Source organism: Oncorhynchus gorbuscha, linkage group LG13, assembly GCF_021184085.1.
Source record: "Oncorhynchus gorbuscha isolate QuinsamMale2020 ecotype Even-year linkage group LG13, OgorEven_v1.0, whole genome shotgun sequence".
Taxonomy (NCBI): Eukaryota; Metazoa; Chordata; class Actinopteri; order Salmoniformes; family Salmonidae; genus Oncorhynchus; species Oncorhynchus gorbuscha.
The window spans coordinates 100,057,593-100,070,407 of NC_060185.1; the positions used below are offsets into that span (position 1 = coordinate 100,057,593).

The window sequence follows — 12,815 nt, forward strand, 5'->3', positions numbered from 1 at the left end:
CAGCCCCCAACCCAGCCCCCACCCCAGCCCCCGTTTGACCAGCCCCCAACCCAGCCCCTGTTTGACCAGCCCCCACCCCAGCCCCCACCTCCAGCCCCCACCCCCAGCCCAACAGCCATGGAGGGGCTCATACCGAGTCCATCTCCTGGTGTTAGGAGAGAATAATGTATTGGGTGTTTCTGACCTCCCCTGTCATGTGTTACAGCCCGTTAGAGGGTGTGTCATAAACTGGGCCCTGGCCAGAGACGGCCGTGAAATGCCAGTTCACAACTGGAGCGTGCATGTAGAAATGTATTGTCTGCGTCCAACCCTATTCCCTATTTAATGCACTACGTTTGACCAGGGCCCCGTAAGGCTGCTTGACCAGGGCCCCGTAAGGCCGTTTGACCAGGGCCCCGTAAGGCCGTTTGACCAGGGCCCTGTAAGGCCGTTTGACCAGGGCCCCGTAAGGCCGTTTGACCAGGGCCCCGTAAGGCCGTTTGACCAGGGCCCCGTAAGGCCGTTTGACCAGGGCCCCGTAAGGCCGTTTGACCAGGGCCCCGTAAGGCCGTTTGACCAGGGCCCCGTAAGGCCGTTTGACCAGGGCCCCGTAAGGCCGTTTGACCAGGGCCCCGTAAGGCCGTTTGACCAGGGCCCCGTAAGGCCGTTTGACCAGGGCCCCGTAAGGCCGTTTGACCAGGGCCCCGTAAGGCCGTTTGACCAGGGCCCCGTTGACCAAACGTAGTGGATTATACAGGGAATAAGGTGCCATTTTGTTTTCTGTGTGTTTACATCATGTCACTGCTGTTGTGGTTGGATCCGTCCTTGTTGACCGGATTCATTTAAGAACGTTGTGTTTTCGTGAGACTGTCTGTAGACGTTTATTTTTGGTTGTAATTTGATGTCCAGAGTGTTTGTTATGATGAAACATTAAACAAATCAAATGATCCATATTTTGATGAACTGTGGAAACATTTTAGTTCTGTAGCAGATGCTCCTATCCAGAGTAGTGACTACTGACTGAGACACAGCAAGCACCATGCTCTACTGACTGAGACACAGCAAGCACCATGCTCTACTGACTGAGACACAGCAAGCACCGTGCTCTACTGACTGAGACACAGCAAGCACCATGCTCTACTGACTGAGACACAGCAAGCACCATGCTCTACTGACTGAGACACAGCAAGCACCATGCTCTACTGACTGAGACACAGCAAGCACCATGCTCTACTGACTGAGACACATCAAGCACCATGCTCTACTGACTGAGACACAGCAAGCACCATGCTCTACTGACTGAGACACAGCAAGCACCATGCTCTACTGACTGAGACACAGCAAGCACCATGTTCTACTGACTGAGAAACAGCAAGCACCATGCTCTACTGACAGACACAGCAAGCACCATGCTCTACTGACTGAGACACAGCAAGCACCATGCTCTACTGACTGAGACACAGCAAGCACCATGCTCTACTGACTGAGACACAGCAAGCACCATGTTCTACTGACTGAGAAACAGCAAGCACCATGCTCTACTGACAGACACAGCAAGCACCATGCTCTACTGACTGAGACACAGCAAGCACCATGCTCTACTGACTGAGACACAGCAAGCACCATGCTCTACTGACTGAGACCGTCATACAGACATCATTATGTATGGCTCAGAGACACAGCAAGCACCACCAAACCACCATGTAGAACAACTCTCATCCTCAGAGTTCCTGTTAGCTCAGTGTTTTCACTGTAGTGTCTTGCGTCACCTGCCGGGCTATTGAACTTCTCATGCACATCATGCATCACAAATAATACTCATTTATAAATTGTTCCAATTAGGGGTGTGAACATTTTAAATATTTAAACGACATTGGGATTGTTAATGTTTTAAAAAAAAAAATTATCCCTAACCTATTTTTTTACCAAACTAAAATCACAGTGCAGTTATCACAATTACCACTAACAGGTCCCGGTCATAAAGGAATATATTTACGTTGAACAAACACCTAACGCAACAATGCTGTGACCTTTGATCCATGATTCACCTGACGATATGTTGAAAAGAGGAAGCAAAGTACTTTAAACGAAGGAGCACCGGATGTCACAGGAAGGCCTAATCAAGGACAACATCCACCCGATGTCACAGGAAGGCCTCATCAAGGACAACAACCACCAGATGTCACAGGAAGGCCTCATCAAGGACAACAACCACCGGATGTCACAGCCTCATCAAGGACAACAACCACCGGATGTCACAGGAAGGCCTCATCAAGGACAACAACCACCGGATGTCACAGGAAGGCCTCATCAAGGACAACAACCACCGGATGTCACAGGAAGGCCTCATCAAGGACAACAACCACCGGATGTCACAGGAAGGCCTCATCAAGGACAACAACCACCGGATGTCACAGGAAGGCCTCATCAAGGACAACAACCACCGGATGTCACAGCCTCATCAAGGACAACAACCACCGGATGTCACAGGAAGGCCTCATCAAGGACAACAACCACCGGATGTCACAGGAAGGCCTCATCAAGGACAACAACCACCGGATGTCACAGGAAGGCCTCATCAAGGACAACAACCACCGGATGTCACAGGAAGGCCTCATCAAGGACAACAACCACCGGATGTCACAGGAAGGCCTCATCAAGGACAACAACCACCCGAGCCACTGCCTGTTCACCCCGCTATCATCCAGAAGGTGAGGTCAGTACAGGTGCATCAAAGCAGAGACTGAGAGACTGAAACACAATACATTTATATGAGGAGGCAAGTAGCCTAGTGGTTGGAGCGTTGGACAAGTTGCCGAAAGGTTTCTGGGTCGAATCCCCGAACGGACAAGTTAAAAATCTGTCGTTGTGTCCCTGAACACGGCAGTTAACCCACTGTTCCTAGACCAGTTAACCCACTGTTCCTAGACCAGTTAACCCACTGTTCCTAGACCAGTTAACCCACTGTTCCTAGACCAGTTAACCCACTGTTCCTAGACCAGTTAACCCACTGTTCCTAGACCAGTTAACCCACTGTTCCTAGACCAGTTAACCCACTGTTCCTAGACCAGTTAACCCACTGTTCCTAGACCAGTTGACCCACTGTTCCTAGACCAGTTGACCCACTGTTCCTAGACCAGTTGACCCACTGTTCCTAGACCAGTTGACCCACTGTTCCTAGACCAGTTGACCCACTGTTCCTAGACCAGTTAACCCACTGTTCCTAGACCAGTTAACCCACTGTTCCTAGACCAGTTAACCCACTGTTCCTAGACCAGTTAACCCACTGTTCCTAGACCAGTTAACCCACTGTTCCTAGACCAGTTAACCCACTGTTCCTAGACCAGTTAACCCACTGTTCCTAGACCAGTTAACCCACTGTTCCTAGACCAGTTAACCCACTGTTCCTAGACCAGTTAACCCACTGTTCCTAGACCAGTTAACCCACTGTTCCTAGACCAGTTAACCCACTGTTCCTAGACCAGTTAACCCACTGTTCCTAGACCAGTTAACCCATTGTTCCTAGACCAGTTAACCCACTGTTCCTAGACCAGTTGACCCACTGTTCCTAGACCAGTTAACCCACTGTTCCTAGACCAGTTAACCCACTGTTCCTAGACCAGTTAACCCACTGTTCCTAGACCAGTTGACCCACTGTTCCTAGACCAGTTAACCCACTGTTCCTAGACCAGTTAACCCACTGTTCCTAGACCAGTTGACCCACTGTTCCTAGACCAGTTAACCCACTGTTCCTAGACCAGTTAACCCACTGTTCCTAGACCAGTTGACCCACTGTTCCTAGACCAGTTAACCCACTGTTCCTAGACCAGTTGACCCACTGTTCCTAGACCAGTTGACCCACTGTTCCTAGACCAGTTAATCCACTGTTCCTAGACCAGTTAACCCACTGTTCCTAGACCAGTTAACCCACTGTTCCTAGACCAGTTGACCCACTGTTCCTAGACCAGTTGACCCACTGTTCCTAGACCAGTTAACACACTGTTCCTAGACCAGTTAACCCACTGTTCCTAGACCAGTTAACCCACTGTTCCTAGACCAGTTGACCCACTGTTCCTAGACCAGTTAACCCACTGTTCCTAGACCAGTTAACCCACTGTTCCTAGACCAGTTAACCCACTGTTCCTAGACCAGTTGACCCACTGTTCCTAGACCAGTTAACCCACTGTTCCTAGACCAGTTGACCCACTGTTCCTAGACCAGTTAACCCACTGTTCCTAGACCAGTTAACCCACTGTTCCTAGACCAGTTAACCCACTGTTCCTAGACCAGTTGACCCACTGTTCCTAGACCAGTTGACCCACTGTTCCTAGACCAGTTGACCCACTGTTCCTAGACCAGTTGACCCACTGTTCCTAGACCAGTTGACCCACTGTTCCTAGACCAGTTAACCCACTGTTCCTAGACCAGTTGACCCACTGTTCCTAGACCAGTTGACCCACTGTTCCTAGACCAGTTGACCCACTGTTCCTAGACCAGTTAACCCACTGTTCCTAGACCAGTTAACCCACTGTTCCTAGACCAGTTAACCCCACTGTTCCTAGACCAGTTAACCCACTGTTCCTAGACCAGTTAACCCACTGTTCCTAGGCCGTCATTGAAAATAAGAATTTCCGAGTTAAATTAAAAATAATAATAAAATATATCTAGATTTTTTGTTTTGTTTAATAGATAAGATCTTGCTACCATGGAAAGGAAAATACAGCCTGATTAATTCTATAATTTACCTATTTACTTATGGCCCTGCCTACATCGAACAACTTTATTATATTATATGTGCAAAATATATTCCACTTTATTTGGAATGGCAAACCAGACTAAATGAAATGGGTCTATTTATATAATGAATGTTTGTTCAGAGGGCTGAAATGATTAAATATGAAATAATTTAACCTCTCAGTCATACAAAAGTTGAACTTAAATCCAAACGTTTTTCCAGCAGATTAGTAGACATTTTCAAGAATGATCCCCATGTTCAAGAATGAACCCCATGTTCAAGAATGAACCCCATGTTCAAGAATGAACCCCATGTTCAAGAATGAACCCCATGTTCAAGAATGAACCCCATGTTCAAGAATGAACCCCATGTTCAAGAATGAACCCCATGTTCAAGAATGATCCCCATGTTCAAGAATGAACCCCATGTTCAAAAATGAACCCCATGTTCAAAAATGAACCCCTTGTTCAAGAATGATCCCATTGTTCAAGAAGGAACCCCATGTTCAAAAATGGCCTTTTCCCCTTTATACAGATGACAATTTCTCACTTTCAGCTATTTGAAAATGAAACCTCTCCAGAATATTGCTTTTTTTAAACAAGCTATAGAAAGATGGTTGCGATTTCAGTTTAATCCACCTGAAAAGACAGAACACATGTTTAAAATATTATGGTTAAACTCAAATATACTAATTGAGAAAAATAAACATTATTTTTATGTAAAATATATATATGTATTTGGGGGGAAAAATGAGTTAATAAAGGTATAATAATGGTATAATAACGGTATAATAATGGTATAATCAATGTTGATAATATCATAAATAGGACTGGTGAAGTAACGTTACACATACAGCTAACAGAAACATATGGAAATGTCTGCTCTTCCCAAACCGACAACTAACTGATTGCAGCATTACCGCACAAATAGAGGAGGCAAGTGGAAGGGGGACAAGGTGCTTGCTGTGTCAGTCAGTAGAGCATGGTGCTTGCTGTGTCAGTCAGTAGAGCATGGTGCTTGCTGTGTCAGTCAGTAGAGCATGGTGCTTGCTGTGTCTGTCAGTAGAGCATGGTGCTTGCTGTGTCTGTCAGTAGAGCATGGTGCTTGCTGTGTCTGTCAGTAGAGCATGGTGCTTGCTGTGTCTGTCAGTAGAGCATGGTGCTTGCTGTGTCAGTCAGTAGAGCATGGTGCTTGCTGTGTCTGTCAGTAGAGCATGGTGCTTGCTGTGTCTCAGTCAGTAGAGCATGGTGCTTGCTCTGTCTCAGTCAGTAGAGCATGGTGCTTGCTGTGTCAGTCAGTAGAGCATGGTGCTTGCTGTGTCTCAGTCAGTAGAGCATGGTGCTTGCTGTGTCTCAGTCAGTAGAGCATGGTGCTTGCTGTGTCAGTCAGTAGAGCATGGTGCTTGCTGTGTCTCAGTCAGTAGAGCATGGTGCTTGCTGTGTCTCAGTCAGTAGAGCATGGTGCTTGCTGTGTCTCAGTCAGTAGAGCATGGTGCCTGCTGTGTCTGTCAGTAGAGCATGGTGCTTGCTGTGTCTCAGTCAGTAGAGCATGGTGCTTGCTGTGTCTCAGTCAGTAGAGCATGGTGCTTGCTGTGTCAGTCAGTGGAGCATGGTGCTTGTTGTCTCAGTCAGTAGAGCATGGTGCTTGCTGTGTCTCAGTCAGTAGAACATGGTGCTTGCTGTGTCTCAGTCAGTAGAGCATGGTGCTTGCTGTGTCAGTCAGTAGAACATGGTGCTTGCTGTCTCTCAGTCAGTAGAACATGATTTCTACAATGGTATCCTATTCTAAAAATTCCCCCCCTCCTCTCCCCTGTAACTATTCCCCAGGTTGTTGCTGTAAATGAGAATGTATAGCCTTTCTGTGGTGGTTCCCCAGGTGATGACGTGTGCTCGGGGCTCTTGGCTCTTGGCTTGGGGCTCGGGGCTCTTGGCTTGGGGCTCGGGGCTTGTGGCTCGGGGCTTGGGGCTCAGGGCTTGTGTCCTCAGGACTTGGGGCTCAGTGCTTGTGTCCTCAGGACTTGGGGCTCAGGGCTTGTGTCCTCAGGGCTTGTGTCCTCAGGACTTGGGGCTCAGGTCTTGGGGCTCAGGGCTTGTGTCCTCAGGACTTGGGGCTCAGGGCTTGTGTTCTCAGGACTTGGGGCTCAGGGCTTGTGTTCTCAGGACTTGGGACTCAGGGCTTGTGTTCTCAGGACTTGGGACTCAGGGCTTGTGTCCTCGGGGCTTGGGGCTCAGGGCTTGGGGCTCAGGGCTTGTGTCCTCAGGACTTGGGGCTCAGGGCTTGGGGCTCTGGGCTTGTGTCCTCAGGGCATGGGGCTCAGGGCTTGTGTCCTCAGGGCTTGTGTCCTCAGGGCTTGTGTCCTCAGGGCATGGGGCTCAGGGCTTGTGTCCTCAGGGCTTGTGTCCTCAGGACTTGGGGCTCTGAGCTTGTGTCCTCGGGGCTTGTGTCCTCAGGGCTTGTGGCTCAGCAGAGTTGGTTTCAACCTCTGTCTGACATGAGACCACAGGAGTCACTTAGAATGGAATGACTAACACCTGATTGGGTAAGAGGTGTGAATGTTATTCTTAGCGGAATATAGACAGATGAACAGAAATAACATTTCGAGATTTGAGCTATGAATGGATAGATCAGGAGAACAAGACCAATCAGAACCATCTAATGGATAGACCAGGGGAACAAGCCAATCAGAACCATCTAATGGATAGATCAGGGGAACAAGACCAATCAGAACCATCTAATGGATAGATCAGGGGAACAAGACCAATCAGAACCATCTAATGGATAGATCAGGGGAACAAGCCAATCAGAACCATCTAATGGATAGATCAGGGGAACAAGACCAATCAGAACCATCTAATGGATAGACCAGGGGAACAAGCCAATCAGAACCATCTAATGGATAGACCAGGGGAACAAGCCAATCAGAACCATCTAATGGATAGACCAGGGGAACAAGCCAATCAGAACCATCTAATGGATAGACCAGGGGAACAAGACCAATCAGAACCATCTAATGGATAGACCAGGGGAACAAGCCAATCAGAACCATCTAATGGATAGACCAGGGGAACAAGCCAATCAGAATCATCTAATGGATAGATCAGGAGAACAAGCCAATCAGAATCATCTAATGGATAGATCAGGAGAACAAGACCAATCAGAACCATCTAATGGATAGATCAGGGGAACAAGCCAATCAGAACCATCTAATGGATAGACCAGGGGAACAAGCCAATCAGAACCATCTAATGGATAGATCAGGGGAACAAGACCAATCAGAACCATCTAATGGATAGATCAGGGGAACAAGACCAATCAGAACCATCTAATGGATAGACCAGGGGAACAAGCCAATCAGAACCATCTAATGGATAGATCAGGGGAACAAGACCAATCAGAACCATCTAATGGATAGATCAGGGGAACAAGACCAATCAGAACCATCTAATGGATAGATCAGGGGAACAAGACCAATCAGAACCATCTAATGGATAGAACAGGGGAACAAGCCAATCAGAACCATCTAATGGATAGATCAGGGGAACAAGACCAATCAGAACCATCTAATGGATAGATCAGGGAAACAAGCCAATCAGAACCATCTAATGGATAGATCAGGAGAACAAGCCAATCATAATCATCTAATGGATAGATCAGGAGAACAAGCCAATCAGAATCATCTAATGGATAGACCAGGAGAACAAGCCAATCAGAATCATCTAATGGATAGACCAGGAGAACAAGCCAATCAGAATCATCTAATGGATAGATCAGGAGAACAAGACCAATCAGAACCATCTAATGGATAGATCAGGGGAACAAGACCAATCAGAACCATCTAATGGATAGACCAGGGGAACAAGCCAATCAGAACCATCTAATGGATAGATCAGGGGAACAAGACCAATCAGAACCATCTAATGGATAGATCAGGGGAACAAGACCAATCAGAACCATCTAATGGATAGATCAGGGAAACAAGCCAATCAGAACCATCTAATGGTTAGATCAGGAGAACAAGCCAATCAGAATCATCTAATGGATAGATCAGGAGAACAAGCCAATCAGAATCATCTAATGGATAGACCAGGAGAACAAGCCAATCAGAATCATCTAATGGATAGACCAGGAGAACAAGCCAATCAGAATCATCTAATGGATAGATCAGGAGAACAAGCCAATCAGAATCATCTAATGGATAGATCAGGAGAACAAGCCAATCAGAATCATCTAATGGATAGATCAGGAGAACAAGCCAATCAGAATCATCTAATGGATAGATCAGGAGAACAAGCCAATCAGAATCATCTAATGGATAGATCAGGAGAACAAGCCAATCAGAATCATCTAATGGATAGATCAGGAGAACAAGCCAATCAGAATCATCTAATGGATAGATCAGGAGAACAAGCCAATCAGAATCATCTAATGGATAGATCAGGAGAACAAGCCAATCAGAATCATCTAATGGATAGACCAGGAGAACAAGCCAATCAGACCCATCTAATCCCTAAATAAACACCCAGTATATAACACAAAGACATTGACTGTCCACTTTTGGAAATGTTTCAGATTTATAGTTTCTTGAATGATTCTGCAAACATCTCATTTTACCCACTGCTCTCCCTTCTTTCCCCCCTGCTCTCTCAGTGGTTCAGGCCCTCTGCCCCTCCCCTCCCAGCACAATAAATAATGTGGCATGGGACTCAGGCCTTTTGTGTCCACACAGATTCTTTCTACTGTATGTTCTGCTGGGGGTAGGCAGAAACCAGGGCGTTTTATCAGAACAACACAGAGTCTTGTTGGGGCTCTGATAAAGGGCAGCATTGTATGGTAATAGTTTATATAAGACCATATGACCGCTGTGCTGCGCTGGGCTCTGCTACGGTGCAGGGTAGTGGCTAGTGTCGCGGGAATGATTAGCATTTTACCAACGCATCGTGTTCACGAGCCAAGAGCCTTCTGATTCCATGATAAAATAAACACATTTAATTGAACCCTTCTTTGTACACATTTTGTGTACCACCACAGCTGAAGGTAAAAATCCATAATATCTCTGATTCTCTTTATTAACCATTCGGATGATGATGTGTTGAGATTCCTGAGGAAAAGGAAAGAGATTCTGACTGTCTGAGGTGTTCTGGAGTTCTCTGAGAATTCTAGAATTCCGGACTAGATTCTAGAATGGTTCTGCAGAAAGACAGTAGTTACTGATATGAAACATCTGTTCACTCGAATACAATAACTTCTCTTGGTTTGATCTGGGTGTATTTTCTGATTGGTATAGTTTAAAGACTGTTTTGAGATTGGCTATATATTTCTTCAGTTACAGTAGAGGTCTTAGACAGTGTCTGTCTGAAGTTAGTTGTAAGATTCTTCTAGTGAGATGGATGTTTGAGTCGTTGCTTGGAGAATATATCTTGGCTGGTCTGTCTGGTGTAGCCGTGTCCGTTTGTCCGTCTGTCTGAAGGTCAGGTTACGGTCAGTCGGTATTAATACTTGTTGAATGGATCACATGTCTCCGTTATCGTTTCTCTATTGGCTATCAGAGCGTTACGTGGCGTGACGTTACGCCCGTGTTAGGCCATTGCCCAAGGTTCTTAAAGCGCAGGCCAGGGATTGGCTGAGTCTTGTTTGCCGTTGCTGTGACCCGACCAGCTCCATGGCCAGGCTACACCTGACGGTGGTGGTTTAAGGACCTGGTGCTGCCGCCGCGGCCGGCGGAGACTGGTAGGACCAACAGCTCAGAGAATACTGGGGCTGCTTTCTAAATCGCACCCTATTTAATGGGTCCTGGTTGAAAGTAGTGCACTTTTATAGGGAAAGGGGTGCTATTTGGGACATAGACAAGGGTTAGGTTGGGGATTGTTGTTTATATAGGAGGTTCTGTTTTAGTCCACGTTAGTATGGTTTGAGAATGTTTTAGTCCACGTTAGTACGGTTTGAGAATGTTTTAGTCCACGTTAGTACGGTTTGAGAATGTTTTAGTCCACGTTAGTACGGTTTGAGAATGTTTGTTTTTCTGTCTGGTGTTTTAGTCCACGTTAGTACGGTTTGAGAATGGGGTTTTTCTGTCCGACGTGTCTGGTGTTTTAGTTATTTGAGCTCAAGCATTTTTGATGATTGTTGGTTGGATACATACAGTGCACCTGTGGGGTTGTTTAAGAACTCTCTCTTCCTCACTACAGGTTTGATTGATTGCCTTTATTAAGGATTGACTCAGAGATTGTACAGTTTCAATGACTATATCAACGTGTTACCATCGTGATGTACCGTGATGTCCCCCAATTCCTTCATTACATGTTTCCTTGACTTGGTCGTTCTTATAGAGAATGTCTTTCCCAGTGTGATCGAACGTCAGCTTGTATCAATATATTGTCAACAGAACTATATCCTTTCTTGTTTCTCCTCTCCAGACCTGGAATCGAAAATGAACTGGGGGTCCTTTTACGCCGTAATCAGCGGCGTAAACAGGCATTCCACCGGCATCGGCCGCATCTGGCTGTCTGTCATCTTCATCTTCAGAATCCTGGTCCTCGTGGTGGCGGCCGAGTCGGTCTGGGGCGACGAGAAGTCTGGCTTCACCTGCAACACCCAGCAGCCCGGCTGCAACTCCGTCTGCTATGACCAGTTCTTTCCCATCTCACACATCCGCCTGTGGGCCTTGCAGCTCATCCTGGTGTCCACGCCTGCTCTCCTAGTGGCCATGCATGTAGCCCATCGCAGACACATCAACAAGAAGATCCTGAAGAAGTCCGGGCGCGCTTCCCCTAAGGAGTTGGAACAAATCAAGTATCAGAGGTTTGCGATCGCAGGCGCCCTTTGGTGGACCTATATGATCAGTGTGCTGTTTAGGATCGTTCTGGAAATCGGCTTCCTTTATATATTCTACTTGATCTACCCTGACTTCAAGATGTTCCGTCTGGTCAAGTGTGACTCGTACCCCTGCCCCAACACTGTGGACTGCTTCGTGTCGCGACCCACGGAGAAAACCATCTTCACCGTGTTCATGCTCTCCGTGTCGGGGGTGTGTGTTCTCCTCAACCTGGCCGAGGTGGCCTACCTGATTGGCAGAGCCTGTCTGAGGTGTATCCATGGTAACCAGGACAAGAATAAGGTAGCAGGGATTGGTCAGAAACTGTCCTCCTACAAACAGAATGAAGTCAACCAGATGATCGCTGACCAGTCGAAGTTCAAGTTCAACGTGGGAGCTAGGAAGACCTCTATGGAGAAGGGAGAGAGGTGTTCTGCTTTCTGATAGGCTGCCCTGGAAGGGAGAGAGGTGCTCTGCTTTCTGATAGGCTGCCCTGGAAGGGAGAGAGGTGCTCGGCTTTCTGATAGGCTGCCCTGGAAGGGAGAGAGGTGCTCTGCTTTCTGATAGGCTGCCCTGGAAGGGAGAGAGGTGCTCGGCTTTCTGATAGGCTGCCCTGGAAGGGAGAGAGGTGTTCTGATTTGCTGCCTATTGCTGCCTATGGAGATGGGAAAGCAGGGCTCTGCTTTCTGATACGCTGTCTAGTCCTAGTTCCCACAAATGTTCACTGCTTCAAACTAATGAACTGTAACCAGCATGTAACCATACCGGATAGAAATCCTCAACAGCTCCATCTAGTAATAACATCAATCATTCACTCATTTATTTCTTCATCTATTTATTGTAGTGGCTGGTGCTATAGGTTCGCAACATTCCTAACGGTGGTAGGATATAGAGAAGAATAAACAAGCCCAGACAAACTCAACGCTGGATTGGAGAGAGAACTTGAACTTGTTTCATGGTGATCGACACAGTCACTGTTTTGTCTCACAACCTTGGGGCAGGAAGTAGTGGATAAAGGAACATTTGTTTCAGCACATGACTTGACAAACCCATTGTATTGGAACTCACTAAGTCTCCTACAGCAGGGAGACTACTCCTACAATACGGAGATTATTCCTACAGCGTGGAGACTACTCCTACAGCACGGAGACTACTCCTACAGCAGGGAGACTACTCCTACAATACGGAGATTATTCCTACAGCGTGGAGACTACTCCTACAGCGTGGAGACTACTCCTACAGCAGGGAGACTACTCCTACAGACTACTCCTACAGCAGGGAGACTACTCC

The 12,815-nt window shown here is 47.0% G+C and overlaps 1 protein-coding gene across 2 annotated transcripts; it reads left to right on the forward strand.

Moving 5' to 3' along the window:
• The first annotated feature begins 9,631 nt into the window (after positions 1–9,631).
• On the forward strand, positions 9,632–12,603 carry LOC123993777 (gap junction beta-1 protein-like). 2 transcript variants are annotated; one of them, XM_046296260.1, is made up of 2 exons: positions 9,632–9,748; positions 11,128–12,603. In XM_046296260.1, the coding sequence occupies exon 2, from the start codon at positions 11,142–11,144 to the stop codon at positions 11,967–11,969; it is 828 nt and encodes a 275-aa protein (XP_046152216.1). In that variant the 5' UTR covers positions 9,632–9,748; positions 11,128–11,141; the 3' UTR covers positions 11,970–12,603. The 2 variants fall into 2 exon arrangements, with proteins under 2 accessions (XP_046152216.1, XP_046152217.1); XM_046296261.1 differs by lacking the exon at positions 9,632–9,748 and adding an exon at positions 9,832–10,441.
• The last annotated feature ends 212 nt before the right edge of the window (positions 12,604–12,815 follow it).